Raw genomic sequence first — 15,430 nt, 5'->3', positions numbered from 1 at the left:
TTTCTTTTTGTTGACATCCGGTATTGTGGCGTTGGTTACATTCATACGTCATTTGTGAAAAAGTTTAGATCTGCTTTCTCTCCCTAAACGCGATTCTCTTCTATCTTAACACCGTATATGGTTATTAGACTGATACCAGGTAAATTAGATAAACTTTTAGACCCTAACACTTATATAACCTAGATCTATCCAAAATCGATAGTTTATCTTCAGATAGAGATCTGGGTATCTAAATCTAGATATCTAGATGAGTAGATCTAAATCAAAATGTAGATCTAGTCTAGTGATCTAGATTAGATAGGATCATAGGCCTATTAGATCTATCAATTCTATCTTGTATCTTATTTTTTAAATTAGATCTGCAGCCATAAGATCTGCATATCTCGCTCCATTGATTGATGATTGACATGGGATATATGATCTGGCTCTTGAAATAGTTTTTTTTTGGTCGGTTGCGGGATTGAGTGACAAAAACCACTTGGCTACCTTTCAAGGCCCAAGGGGCCTCGAATCTTCACTCGAGCTGAGTTGTTTCGGCTGAGCGCCTAAAGCCTAAAGGCAGAAAGGAAACTGCGACTCCCAGATACTACCCCCCCCACACACACACACACTGGTCAACAAAAGAATTTAAGTCATTGGTTAATATGCATGACTGAATGCATGACGCGTAGGACGTAATCATCTTCTTTTTTGAAGTAACGTCTGTATTATATAAGATAAGATAAGACATTAGAGCCTGGAATGGGTTGCAACTCTCAAACAAGAGATTTCCCAGTAGGGCTAACGAGCAAGTGATTCATTTCCCAACGATATACATCAACTGTCACATTTCTAGGACAATCGTTAGAGCCGTTTTCGTGATCCCTGTCCAGGTTCCATAAAGGTACGAGTTCAAAAAGGGTACTGTAAAAAACATAAAATGTTTTATTGCCAAGAAATCGGCGCGATAATGACTGTACCGTAGGAACTGTCAATAGCCAAGAAAATTTGACATTGGTCACTGTAGTGCCTCTGGTAAGAGCTTTCCATTGCTAAGAAATTTTGACAGTAGTGACCATAATGCCTCTGTTAACTTCTCAATTGCCAAGAAATTAAGATCTTATTTACTATACTACCTATTGTAAGAGCTTTAAATTGCCAAGAAATTTGGATACCCGTGACTGTACTGCTTCTGGTAAGAGCTTTCAATTACAAAGAAAAAAAATTTCCTGTATAGGGTTTCTTTCTAAAAAAGAAAAAAAGTGATGATGGTCTAAGCGGTATTTATATATAAGCTGATAAGTTATGCTTCTCTTCTCGAAGACTGCCTCTGCTGCAAGGTGCAGTACCAGAAATGACGACTGAAGGTCAAGTAGCGTTACATTCTATGTGTGTATAAAAACAGCGTCTTAGATAAATAAGTAGAGTAAAAAGTAAAGTTTCCCTTTCAGACCTTGCTATCTATGGGCAGATGATGGGCCATCTGTTTCTGTGGCCCACGGTTAACGAGGCCCACGGTTAACGAGGCCCACGGTTAACGAGCGTGTCATGTGGCCAGAACAATGACCAACCGCATTTACTTTTCCCTAATGTTACGGTCGAAGCGCAGCATGGTGTGCGTGAATAAAGTTGCGAATTGGTGTAATGAATGGAAGGAATGTAAAAAGGAGGAAGCCACTTGTTAGGACACAAGACTCTTCAAAATAATAATACGATCTCAGGTTTTATTCTAGTAATACTTTACTATTATAAGAATTTATGTAAACATCAGCATTTCATCTCTCTTCCTGTCACTTTCTCCCGGCTTCCTCCGGGAACTTCAGTTACTAATGTCCCGCTTCTCTCAGGCCTGTAAGGAGTATGGCTTAACTATTAGCACGACGAAAACCAATGTTATGGGACGACCTGCTACAGCACCAACCTCATAGACGATAACAAGCTGGATGCCGTAAATGAATTCTGCTATTTGGGATCCACAATTCAAGATGACCTGTCTCTAGAATAGGAGATAAACAAAAAACGCATAGGGAAGTCTGCCTCGACCTTTTACTACCTTTACTATTTTAACTGTGAATAGACCTTGTTTTTAATGATTTAACTGTGAATAGACCTTGTTTTTAATGATTTAACTGTGAATAGACCTTGTCTTTAATGATTTAACTGTATAGAATTTAGCTCTTGTAAAGGAGAGTAATCCTTGAAGGATTACGGGCACGACATGGCCTAATTGTGCCGATGTGCCAAAAACTAAAAAACTCAAACCCGCACCAGATGGAGAGAGACAGTGACCAAGAAAGCTATGGATATCAAAAGAACATGGACCTCAGCCCTGGAAGAAAAACGGACAATCCGAAAAACGGCCAGCTCCTCTACCACCGAAGCAAAAGCCACCTTAACCTGTGATATTTGTGGACGGGAGTGTCTCTCCAAAATTAGGGTTCCACAGCCACAAGAGGAAGTGTGCGAGATGAACCATAGTCGTTCTACAACTAAAGGAGGCCAATGAGATTATTATAACTATTTGGTGTTTTTTTCCCTTTATTTGTTCTCATTGACAGAACACGAATACAAAAATGATAAAAAGCAATATGATCAAAGCGGCATGCGCCATTGCCCTAATCGCCATCATCTTTAACATCGTTGCCATATTAACACCGAACTGGTCCGAGAATAAAGTAGCTAGTAGCGGACTGTGGAAAGCTTGTGCCAAAACTATTCCAATTTGCGGGGAGTACGATTACATGGCGGACATCAAAGACAGAAAAGGTTAGTGAGGTTAAAACAGTAACATTTCCTAGTGATCTATGGGGCAGATAATGTAAAGGTTATCTGTTTTCTATGGCCCACTGTCAACGAGGGTGTCATGTGGCCAGCACAACGACCTTTACTTTTCCCCAACTAATGTCAGGTACCCATTAGAGTTGGGTGGACTCAGAGGCGCCCCAAAGATCCCTGAAGTAAAAACCCAATCCTCATCAAGATTCGAACCCGGGACCCACGGTTAAAAAACAAGCGATTTACGACTCAGCCACCACGCCTACTAGTGACTATGTATATTTGACATACTGCTTAAGTCCTAGTTGACTGTTAGCAGAAAAAGACTCTTTGAGATTGTGTCTACGTACAAATGTCCACAAAAATATTCTTAACCATAGTGAGACTATTTAATGGTGGTATGAATGACTATGTTTAGAAGAGTGGAGAATTATCAGAGCCCTTTGAATGAGATAAAACTGGGTGGTATTCTAGCACCCACACTGTTCAGTTTCATGTTCTCTGCTATGTTGACATGCATTCTTCCTCCATCTCTCTCTCTCTTTATCTCTCTCTCTGAAACCTACATTTTGTTTGTTTTGTTTTTTTAGCCTGCGCATCTTAATTTCTCCGACAGAACCTTTTGACTTGATTTTTTGGAAAGACACGTTTATTATGCGGCCCCGACACATGCACGCACTCATATTTTGGGCCCCTTAAATTCTAGCAGCACTTTCACTTATCCGCCCCCCCCCTCTCGGGCCACTTTTCGTCTTTATTTGTTCTTAATGGGAGGCACTAGCGGATCCAGAACTTTGGAGAGGGGGGATATTTTTTCCAAATCCAAACCCTAACGCTCAGTAAACCCTAACCCTATGCATAAACATGCGTACAGCATATATATATATATATATATATATATATATATATATATATATATATATATATTATTAAGCTCTTCCGCGGTGATGAGCACTTGAACTAGGAACAAATCCAAATGAGGTAACACCGAACTCAATGCTGAACATGCACACCGAGGAAAGGCCAACAATCGATAAATGTAGTCGACGCTAGTGATGAACAATAAACACTTTAAATATCCAAAGAGAGGAACCGTCGAATGTCGTCTGTTACTACCGTCTTTATAATGCTTCTTATTTCTTCTGTGATAAGAAAAGCGTCTTCTTTCTAGCGTCGTCTAGAGTGTTCTTGTTTTTAAAGATCTGTCACGTCATTTGTCACTAAGTAAAACTTTCCCTTTATTCCCGAAACAAATAACTAATTCCTAATCATGTCATAACAATATATATGAGAATAAAAAAAAGCAAGCAGTGTTTCTTACAAAGTAGCGAAAAACAACAGTCATGCTGAGGCCTTTATCTTGATAGCTTGGGGGAGCGCTGTAAGCTTCCCCAGTGTGGTTCGGGGCAAAGCTCCGACGCCAAAAGCGTTTTCTTGCATTTTTCACTGCAGAAACGCATTCTCCAGACATCTACAGCTCATTATTCGTCAGTGGGGTTCGGGGCGAGGCCCCGACGCCATTTGCGTTTTCTTGCATTCTTCACTGCAGAAACGCATTCTCCAGACATTTGTTCGTCAGTGGGGTTCGGGGCGAGACCCCGACGCCATATGCGTTTTCTTGCATTCTTCACTGCAGAAACGCATTCTCCTGACATCTACAGCTCATTATTCATCCTATTCAAAAGTGACCCTTTGAATAATGTTTTACGTGAAAAATATGTTAATATGAATTTCTAGGCCCTTACTACATTGCAAATAAAACGATTTGAAGATACCCCACATATTTAGATTAAGGCTTTGAGGATCGCCACCGAAAAAAAAAACTTATTTAAAAAATAATATTTTAAAAAAGCTCATTTGTACGTGATACATTTTGCTTAAGGCATGTTTGTAACTTTATTTTGTTACAGAAAGCTCTAAATTCAAAGCTCTAAACAAAAAATTTGAAAGTGGGAGGAGAAATTAAGTGGACTAATTAGATTCTACTCTATTTTTTTTTTTTTTTGCATTTTTAGGATTCAATCATAAATTGTGAGCTATTGTCCCAAATTTATTTAACTAGAAAAATATCAGATTGAGTAAAGGTTGGAAAAAGGCGACCAGAAAAATAATATTTGGGTTCAGAACTTATCTCAATCGTTACTCCTATACTGATGTTGAGCGCTTCCGCGGTGTCAAGTACTTGAAATACAAACAAACTCAAATGGAGGTAACACCGAACTTAATGCTGGAACAGGAACACTGGAGAAAGGCCAAAACAATCAATAGAGGTAGTCGACGCTAGTGTTGAACATTAAACACGTTTAATACTCAAGAAGGGAACCGTCGAATGTTATCTACTGCTAGCCGTCTATATAATGATTTTCTATTTCTACGGTGATAAGAAAAACGTCTTGTTTATATCGTCTCCTAGAGTGTTCTTACTTTTTAAAGTTATATCACGTCATCGTCACTAAAAAAAAACTTCCCCTTAAATCCGAAACAAATAACTAATGCCCAATCGTGCCATAACACTGAAAGATTTCGTATGAATTCTAAATTTTCCAAAGCAAAGTCTTTATTTAAAAATTATGATAAATTCATGTGAAATTGCATAAACTCTGTCGCCATATTTGACTATTCTGTTTTAAAACATCATTTTTTCGTCTGGATGGGGAGGGGCGGTAGAGTGAAAACGATGAATCCTCTCTCCTTTTTATAATTTCTGCTAATGATTGCATTTGGCATTAAAGAATGGGTGTGTGTTGGGGCGACTCGATATAAGAATTTAATTTATAGCATATATAAATTATATTTGTGACAGATTTTTTTAATTTTGTAATTTCTTAACTATAATACAAAAAGAAAAAGTATTGGTTTGTCCGATGGGTGATTGCATGTATCGCCCCTCCCACCTGGTACAACCCTTTTTCATTTTATATTTACTAATGATAAAATTTGAGAATAGAGTGTGTTATATATATATGTGTGCTGTACGCACGTTTATGCATATGGTTAGGGTTTACAGGAAGTTAGGGTTAGGGTTTGGAAAATAATCGCCCCCCCCCCCAAAAGTTCTGGATCCGCTAGTGGTCCTGCATGGTTAGCTTGGTACAACATAAGAAAATGGCGGAGGTTCCTGGTATACTCGGCCTTCGGCCATGCTTTCTAGCCCATGCGCCCGGAGTGCCAGATATATCGGAAATAGCAATGCTTTACATAGGCATTGACTCGGATCTCTTCCAGACAGAACGATTGTTCAAACAGGTTTTTTTTTTTCCCTGTTCAATCAGGTTTTTTTTTTTTCAAACCTAGAGCTCGAAGAACCTTCGGCTCAGCTCTTTGATAATAATGTAGAATCTGCAGTTCACGCGATGATATGAGAACCTACTAATTAATTGTTGTTTTAAATTATGTCCAACTTATATGGATACTAAATAGATTTTTTCTCTTAAAAAAAAACAAAACATTTTTTATGTGAATGTAGTAGTTAGTATAACAGAACTTACTTAACTTAGTAAATATATTTTTTTTAAAATCTTAAACCGTTTGCATAAATGTGTTTGAAATGTGGTAAATGATAATCTCCCCTAATAAGGATCGTCCCGTGTTTGTTACTATAAATAGTGAATAGTTGTAAAAGTGGTGTATTTTTATGAAAAAAATGCTTGCATGAATGATTTAAAAAATTAGATTTTTCGCTTTCAGATAAGAAAAAAGTCGCCCTTGCATCAGAACTTTAAATGGTCTAAAATATTATGATGTCGGATTTTCACTATTTTTTCAAGTTTACGGGATTTAAACGGGACAGACGGACAGACATTGCACACAAAACTAATAGCGTCTTTTCCCCTTTTGGGGGCCGCTAATAACCAAATAGTCAATTAGATATTGGTAATTAATTATTATGTTTGGTATCTCGAACAAGGGAAAGAAATAGTACTTCAGTTAAGCAGTGGCATAAGTTGAGTTAGTCCTTTTAAGGGTCGTCACTGAGTCTTAGTAAACACAAGCATGAAATTCGACAGGACTATGGAAACAGTACGTGACTATACAATCTTCTACGTTCATAAGAACGTCTCTAGTTGAGTAAGTACATTGTCGGCTTGAGCTACTAGTTATACACCCTTTATTTATATATATATTTTTATATATATATACTTTTTTTATTGTTGCTCTACGTGTATTACATTTTAATTACATAACTGATCCAAACTAATGAATACAACTATGCTGAATGTAAACGTTTTTTAAAAATAATTTTTAAAATATTTTTTTCCCTTCCAAACATTCTTCTTTTTTTCTCTTTGCCACAGTTAAAATCTTCGCTACTGCAGCATTCGCCATCATTGGATTACTGTGTTCCCTTGTGGGGTTTGCCTTCTCAGTGATGATAGTGCTGGAGAACAAATCGGACTATAATTCATATAAAATTGTTTGGGGTACACTTTTTGCAGCAGGTGAGTTTTATTATGCTGCTGTGACAGAATGCTTTAATTGATGCTGTAACTAGATTTAGATCTACTTAAAAGCAGCAATTTCTGCAATCTTATAAAGTTATAAAGAGATTTATTGATCTCCTATATCATTTATAAAATATAATGCAAAAAAAAAGGGGGGGGGGAAATTGGCTATTCTAACTTTGTATAGGTCTAGATCTAGACTAGTATTTCACGACAGTGCTATTCTAGATCTAGATTTGATTTTTTTTAAACCACCAATGTTAGGAGAGATTTCTTTTGAGATGAAAGTGAGAAGGGCAGATGTTTTAATATAGAAGAAATATTGGTTGAGCTTAATCTCTTAGCATGATAAAGGGAATTGAACTGATGTTCCCTGACTTGCTGAACGTATCTGCAGTGTTAGATCAAGGGCTACTGTTATAGTCACTAGCGACTAGCTAGGTTTCATTACTTATGAAGGCCTAAATTCAAAGAAAGAAATCAGGGGCATTCAAGTCTGAGCGTGTTTGCAAAAGAAAAGCTTCAATTATGCTGACAAAAATTATTAAATTCTTGATTCCTTGCGCCCTCCTTCAATACATCTTTGTTTTATAAAACAACTTCAAGCATCAGAAACCAGAATAAATAGCTTTGTATTACAATAGCTATTCAGCAGACTTAATAGCTCAGCTTTTATATTAGAAACAAATTTAGCCTAATGACTAATTAGGATGACCTGCCTGAAAAGATATCTTTAAAATGTTTGTTGTTTGTGATTGTAGAGGATGCCAAAACTTTTATTGCAAACTCTACACAGAATTGTCTGAAAGAAAAAAATCTGAATTTTTTTGTCAACATGTGATAAACTATTTCCAGTGTCTGGATAACTTTTAAAGAAATTACAGAATTACAGAATTTACTTTTATAGAATTTGTTGTCACTGATCCAGCTAAGCAAACCATTAGATCTGGTGTAAGTCTAATTTCACTTGTAACAAAAATACACATTCTTTTGAATGAATTTTCTGTTGCCGCTATTATGGAATGTGGACTACATTAGAGGCATGATGATCATAAAAACATTCCCAAGTGACAAGAACGGCATCATTCGAACATATTCTGCAAAGATTAAAAGTGTAAATATTTTGACACATGTACAAAATGTCTTATGTAACTTTACGCTGTTTTAGGATTGCTACATTTCGTGTATGTTACATGCTTGAATGAATATATTTCTTTTTATTTAGGAAAATACCCATTTGCCCCTCAAAATACACATTTCCAGGTCCGTGAATACACATTTCCTTTTTGGCATGAAGGCATCTCTGTCTTACGCCTTAGGAAATAGTCCTACATATAAGACCTCTGAGTATTCATCGACTTTTCAGCTCTTCATCAAAATATTTTCAAATATTTTCGGTCAGACTCTATCACCGCCACTCATTGATCAGGGAACATGAAATGCACCAAGATACCTGTGTGTAGTCGCTGAATGAACTCTTTATGTTGTCTGTTGTATTTATGTGTATTTTTCTGTTGTGTTGTCTTTATATGAGAAACGAGTCCTTGTAATCACAACAAATTTCCGTAAGGATCAATAAAGCAGTCTTAGTCTTAGTCTTAGTCTTAAAAACTCTCTGATGGTTTTCGGCATGAGCCTTTTCAACAATTGCATCCTTCGTTTCGAACGCTCACATAATATTTGGCCGGAAACACCCCCTCCCCATTTTAACTCTCCTGTAACATATTTTGGCCCTTCTGGGCTGAGAGTTATAGCTTCACTTTTCTAGCTTTCCCATTTACCACCTCTAAAAATGATTTTACATACAATTGCTAACTTTTCTTCGGTTTCGTAATTCAATATATAAGTATTTCATTGTTTCTGGTAGGAGCCCTTTTTTCGTTTGTTATCACTTTGATGTCGTAACGCTCTCTCACCTAGAGCCCTTTTTTTTACTTCCATCAACACACAAAATAGTAATTTTATACTTCTATTTAACTTTGGTTAACTCGGTTAATATTGGCTTTATATGACCAAAAAAATTTTACTTTATACAATGTATAAAAAAGCAAGTTTTGAGCCAAGGAGAAATATACTCACAAAAAAACAGTTTAAATAAAAAGTTTAATCTTGTACTTTTTGTTATGTCGGCTTCAAAAACCATATTGGGTCTACATTGAAAATAAAATATCGTTTTTGGTAAATTTAAAAAGGTCGTGGTTTCGATGGTGAAAGATGTTCTAGGCACACGGAAAGTAATGACTACTTAAATGTTCATCAAGTGGTAGAATTAGTAATATGTCGGTCAGTACATGAAACAGGGCCCTTGGAAATATAATAGAGATTACAAGAAATAAATAGAATAGAAACCTTAGACCACCATTAGCTTCATAAAGTAGGTATTTATTAATTGATTAAAAGATAAGAGCTGTTTATATTACTAATTTTCTGTCCTATGATTAGGGTTTTGCCTGATACTGAGTATCCTGATATGGTACGTTGCGGTCGCTGAGAGCCCAGGCTTCTCGTGGTTCCTGGAGTTAATTGCGGGAGTTCTTCATATCATCTCTGCGGGATTGCACTACTACGCATATAAAAATAATTATTAACAACGCTGAGACCACCTGCGTGCGAGCAAGTGTGCGTGCCTTTGTGTGCGGGTGTCTGTGGTTCTCGAAGAGAACGGATATGTTCCTACTTGACATCATCTGCCCCTATAGATCAATAGGTCTGAAAGGGTACATCTACTTCACATCTTTTAATTTTATTGACTAAACTATTCTTTGATCCATCATTTAAAAAAAATAATTTATAAAACAAATTTCATTTAAAATTTTCTTGTCGAGTGAATAGTTGTTAATAAATGTACATCTGTGTTTTACAAGAAGCACATGACTTCATACATAGTCTGTTTGGTTTAGTGCAATTTTCTCAGGTCGTTTTAATTGTGATTGTTCTTAACTTGTTTTGAAATATATTTATTGGGTGCTAAATATAATGAGAAACACTATTAGAGATAACATAACGGTTAATACTTTAAAATATATATAATTTTAAACTGTAAATATATCTACAAATATAAATTCATAAATGACAACGCCAATATACAGACACACGATGTTCCATAGAACATTATATAAAAACCTCCTTATAGTAAGTTGGAGGAGAATGACTAAATGGAGAGATACCTGATCTGGAAACTACAGCGTAGTTCATCTCCAAATTGAACTATAGAACTATCTATTTTAAGACTTACATGTTGACACCATTTATAAATGTAAACGGCGTGTGCTAAGTTTATTAGACATTATTACACCAGAGGACAATCTGGCTAAAAAGATCCTTACAAAGAAGAATACGATAACGCAATCCTTAAAACCTAGATCTAGACTTACAATGTATTTGATGAAAAAGTTAATCAAAGTCTGTAAAACATCTGTTGGAGATACATGGCGAAAACAAAACTATAAATAGCATTTTGGTGTATCAGGTGTACAGAATAAACGTTTACATTTTTTTGTTTGAACATGAACAGGTAAATGACGATTAGGTCGACTCCCACAAGACATACTTCTAACATGACGATTAGGTCGACTCCCACAAGACATACTTCTAACATGACGATTAGGTCGACTCCCACAAGACATACTTCTAACATGACGATTAGGTCGACTCCCACAAGACATACTTCTAGCATGACGATTAGGTCGACTCCCACAAGACATACTTCTAACATGACGATTAGGTCGACTCCCACAAGACATACTTCTAACATGACGATTAGGTCGACTCCCACAAGACATACTTCTAACAGGAGAGCCGCTGGTCGACCACTTTTACTGTATACTGATGTATGCAAACGCGACATAAAGCTCTTCAAAATCGACACTAGCAGCTGGGGAAAAGTGGCACTAGATAGATCCACATGGAGAGAGAGCATAAAGGAAAGGTCATGGATTGCAGATGCCATACACAACAGTAATAGAAAGAAGGGTGAAAGTGCAAAAGCGCCTAATGATTACATTTGCCCCAAACTGTGACCGTAGCTGTGTATCAAGGATTGGACTCTTTAGTCACACAAGAAGTTGCAAAGGGAAAAGATTATCTCTCGAGACCTTAAAATGCCTTAGATTAGTGTGCACCTTTTAGCACTACAGAATGCACATTTGACCATCTCCTCCGTCAATACCACACAAGAATATCAATATGGAGGTAGCATTAGACCCATAGACCTATATCTACTACTAGACTAGAAACCGGAAATAAATTCTTATCCGCGACTGATTGATCGTGAACATTGTGTAGAAAGTTGGATCAAGGCGTTGTTTTGTAAAGTAGTTCAAAGAAGTCTAAGTTTTTTTTTTTCAACCATAACCTATGTAATATATAATTTTATTTTTTAGATCTAGATCTAGTAATTAATTATCAAAAATAAACAAAAAATCACAACATAGTGTTGCGTTCAGTCTTTTGATAAAGAATATTATGTATCTAAAAATTGCAAAGTAATAATTATGAGACGAGAGTACTCTTTATTTTTGATGTTCATTTACTAGATCTAGATCTAAAAATTAAATTATATGTTACATAGGTTAGGGTTGAAAAAATAGCCTTTACTTCTTTTATTGAGCTATTGATAGAATTATAGCTCAAGACGTTTTTTTTTATTGAGTTGGCAACAGTGAAATTCAATTTAGCGTCCTTGACATTGTACAGTTTATTATGAAAAGCTTCATATTAAGTATTTGTTTTCTTAGACTTTTTATTGCATAAGTTCATCATTCGTACAAACATATGAGTGAAACTACAATATTTTCAGATTGTTCTAGGTGAATCAAGATTCAAACTCGACTTTCCCTTAATTAGGGCAGCCAAGTGGTCAGTTGTCACTTAATGACCACCACAGTTATTTGTTAGACGATCAGTTCGTAGATTTCAATACTTCCACTAACCTGAATGTTCTTAGATATATTATAAGGAAATACATGAGGCTCAAACGCAATAAAAGACTCGTCGAGAAAAACTTGATAGCCGTTGTCGGCCACCAGAATGTCCACTGTATGTGTTGAGTTGACTTCAAGTGCGTCAGGACTTAACTGGATATACCTCATACGGCTCTGGGTGCTGTGGACCACTATATGGCTGTTGTTAAGATGCAGGCAAAGTGGGAAACGGGGCGAAGAATAGAAAGGATTTAGCCGCACAAACCCAGATGTAGCCACGTCTCCATAGAAGTAGCCAAACAAATGAACCTGAAATTAGAATCAAAATATCTTAGTAAAACAAGCAAAATACACACACACAAAAAAGGAACACTTTTTTAATAAAAAAAGCTTATATATCTTATATACTGTTACGACATGATTAGGAATTAGTTATTTGTTTCGGGAATAGGGTAAAGTTTTACTTAGCGACGATGACGTAAAGTTGGTTAAAAAACAAGAACGCTCTAAGTGACGCTACAAAGAAGACGCTTCTTGTAGAGCAGTAGAATAGATATACAGATTTACGGACATAGCTGACATCGGACGATTCCTTCGTGATGATTAAATATATTTGTAGAACAACATCAGCGTCGACTACATATTTGATTGTTTCGGCCTTTCGCCGGGGTTACTGAAGTAGTTTGAGTTCGGTATTACTTCCAGTCAGACGTAGATCTACACTAGTTATAGTTCATAGAATTAACACCGAGCGGAAGCCTTAACAATACACAGACGTTACTTTTAAAAAAAAAGACGATTACGCTATATTAAGTGGGCTTTGTTGCTGCACATAAAAATTATATATGTGTCAGACGCGAATAGCCCAAATTTTCAGTAAAAGAAATTACAAAAGTCATTTCTCTATAGAAGAAGTTACGAAAGTTATATAATATAAAACCACAGACCTATATATACTACAACATATATCGGGTTTTATCCCAACTACCCGTATTTTTTTGCAGAATTTTTTATTCTATCAGGCACACTTAAAATTATAGCAAAATAATTTAAAACGGGAACTGAAAAATGCAAAAGATAGGAAAGGAAAAATGTGCTTACGGCCCGATTAATAACTCTAATTTTAAACCAAAGAAACGAAACAAGTAAACACAACAAAGCCCATTAGTTTAGATCAGTCATGTAATTAAATTTGTAATAGTTCTATAGTATAATAGTAACAATAAATGTGTACGATTAGAAAAGCTGTTTTCCAATTGTTCTTGTTAAGCGTAATTTAATGCTTTTAGCTTTCTCAAAATGCTATGATTCTATCAAGTGACTGGACTAGTTGCAAAGGAGTGGGAGGGGGTGGAGGAGAAAGAGAGGGTATCTGGGTGATTGCTTTTTAAATGTATTTCTAAAAAAAAGGGAGCGACCTGAATTCGATTTCGATAGCTTAGGCTTCTCCAAGCCACTGCGGTAAAGAATAAAACTGTTTCAATATGTACGAAACATTAGACTTTGATTCTATGACTTAATCTTATTTAGAGTTGGCAAAAGTGAAGTTCAATTAATCTTCCTTGACATTTTGTTTATCGTGAACATTTCCAATATAATTTGAACATATTTTTTAAAACGCTTAAAGAAACATGTCCGCTAATTCCGTTTAACTTTCCATACATACCAAAGCACCAATATTGATTCCATCAGGAACGTTAGCAGACTCTAGCTTTGTCTTGTAATACTTATATGGCCAGGAAAAAACTTTGCCTGAGGTGAAAGTCAAATTCTGTATTACATCCCCTTGACAAATGGAGCAGGTACTTGTCTCCCTTGAATAGCTAAAAACTGCACACGAATTCGTGGCCAAACAGGACAGAGCACATGCCAGTTTTGACCAACTTGGAAAAGTCCACATCGACGTCTCATTACAGCCAATCGGCTCAACGGCTTTGTCTAGAAACAGTTTCGAACAAATATTTTTATTTCTGCACGTCAAGCCAACAGCAGACGTGACTATCCAGAGCAGCCATATTGTGCGTTTCATTTTTTTTTTTAAAGTTAAGTTTCTAAAAAGTTAATCTATTGTTAAATTTCCGAAGAAAAATCAAGATGTATTGTGAATTTTTTTTTCCCATAAAACCTCGTACATTCAAAACGATGTTTCCATTTCCATTGAATAATTCATAATATCTGATATTTTATTAGCATTTCAACACTCAACACATACTAAGGAATCCGATATCAGTTGAGCTATTATTAAGAGTATGTATTACAAAATCTAAAACAATTTTAAAGAGGTTAATATTTCTATTACAGATTACTTCAAGTATTTGAGGTCATGTTGTGACAATGTCCATCCACAGTTTCTTCCCCTTGTATATAAGTGTGATCGTTGTTTGGAAACGCAACAGAAGAGACAAGGGCACTTACTCTCGTCGCGTCCTCGTCTTGTTTAATAAAGTATTGACCACAGTAGTTTCAATTGTAATGAAATGTTTCCTTAATCAATACTTCGTCAACATTCTAAATAGAAGTACAAATGTTTGTTTTGTGCAGCCAATACAGGGCTGGCATTTACCTAGTTCAGTGATGCTCAACTCTTTTCAACCCTGGGGCCATATCAATTTCCGACACAAAAGTAACGGGCCGCAACTGCGAACAAAAGGTATAAGAAAAAAGTCTAATGGAACTGAACTTACGGTTTATAGGGCCGGATAACATCACATCACGGGCAGTATGTGGTCAGCGTGCCGTGCTTTGAGCATCCCTGACCTAATTGATCTAAACCTACTATTAGAGAGGGAAGAGTGTCTTCTGCGATCATAGGCGGATAAAGATTACGTCACGATGTTTGCCAACCCTTAAGGTAATACATAAATCGAGTAAATCTATTGAAGTAGGTCTATTATGACAACAACGGAGTACGGCTAAAGTATTTTGTTTTGGAAAAACAATACAACGAATTGAAAAGAACATTTCTCTATGTTTTAACAAAGAGTAGTGCAGACAGTAACTGTAGCCAAAGAAAACAATGTATGAGACTTATATAAACTCTAACCTTGACCTCTGCTACTGTAATACTGTTTATTTGTTGTTACGTGTCAAAAATTTTTTTTTCTTTGAGGCTTTGCAATTAATAAAATTAGTGACAAGCATGTAACTGAGAATAATTGAAAGTCAACCATTATTATTTTGAAAAGTTGAAAAAAAAAAAGACTTATTAGTATAACTGCTACTTTACTGCTTAGTCTACGGTCCAATGCGGCATCGTAGAATTTAAAAGCTCGGTGATTTTGCTAATGGTGTTACTCTAGCCCAGTGATTCCT

General features: G+C 36.1%; 1 protein-coding gene across 2 annotated transcripts; it reads left to right on the top strand.

Moving 5' to 3' along the window:
* Window positions 1-15,112, top strand: LOC106078893 (uncharacterized). Of its 2 annotated transcripts, none has more exons than XM_056014820.1 (4): window positions 1-139; window positions 2,538-2,745; window positions 7,050-7,193; window positions 14,420-15,112. In XM_056014820.1, exons 2-4 carry the CDS (start codon window positions 2,553-2,555, stop codon window positions 14,557-14,559), a joined length of 477 nt encoding a protein of 158 aa, XP_055870795.1. In that variant the 5' UTR covers window positions 1-139; window positions 2,538-2,552; the 3' UTR covers window positions 14,560-15,112. The 2 variants fall into 2 exon arrangements, with proteins under 2 accessions (XP_055870795.1, XP_055870794.1); XM_056014819.1 differs by lacking the exon at window positions 14,420-15,112 and adding an exon at window positions 9,639-10,077.
* The last annotated feature ends 318 nt before the right edge of the window (window positions 15,113-15,430 follow it).

Source organism: Biomphalaria glabrata, chromosome 16 (genome assembly GCF_947242115.1).
Source record: "Biomphalaria glabrata chromosome 16, xgBioGlab47.1, whole genome shotgun sequence".
In the NCBI taxonomy this organism is placed as follows: domain Eukaryota; kingdom Metazoa; phylum Mollusca; class Gastropoda; family Planorbidae; genus Biomphalaria; species Biomphalaria glabrata.
Note: the sequence above shows the minus strand (reverse complement) of the source record. Positions and strands in the feature narration are given on the sequence as shown.

Coding starts and splice junctions, on each gene's coding strand:
- LOC106078893 (XM_056014819.1), top strand. CDS start 2,553: ATGATAAAAAGCAATATGATCAAAGCGGCATGCGCCATTGCCCTAATC. Junction 2,746..7,049: donor GGACATCAAAGACAGAAAAG/GTTAGTGAGGTT, acceptor TCTTTGCCACAG/TTAAAATCTTCGCTACTGCA. Junction 7,194..9,638: donor GGGTACACTTTTTGCAGCAG/GTGAGTTTTATT, acceptor TCCTATGATTAG/GGTTTTGCCTGATACTGAGT.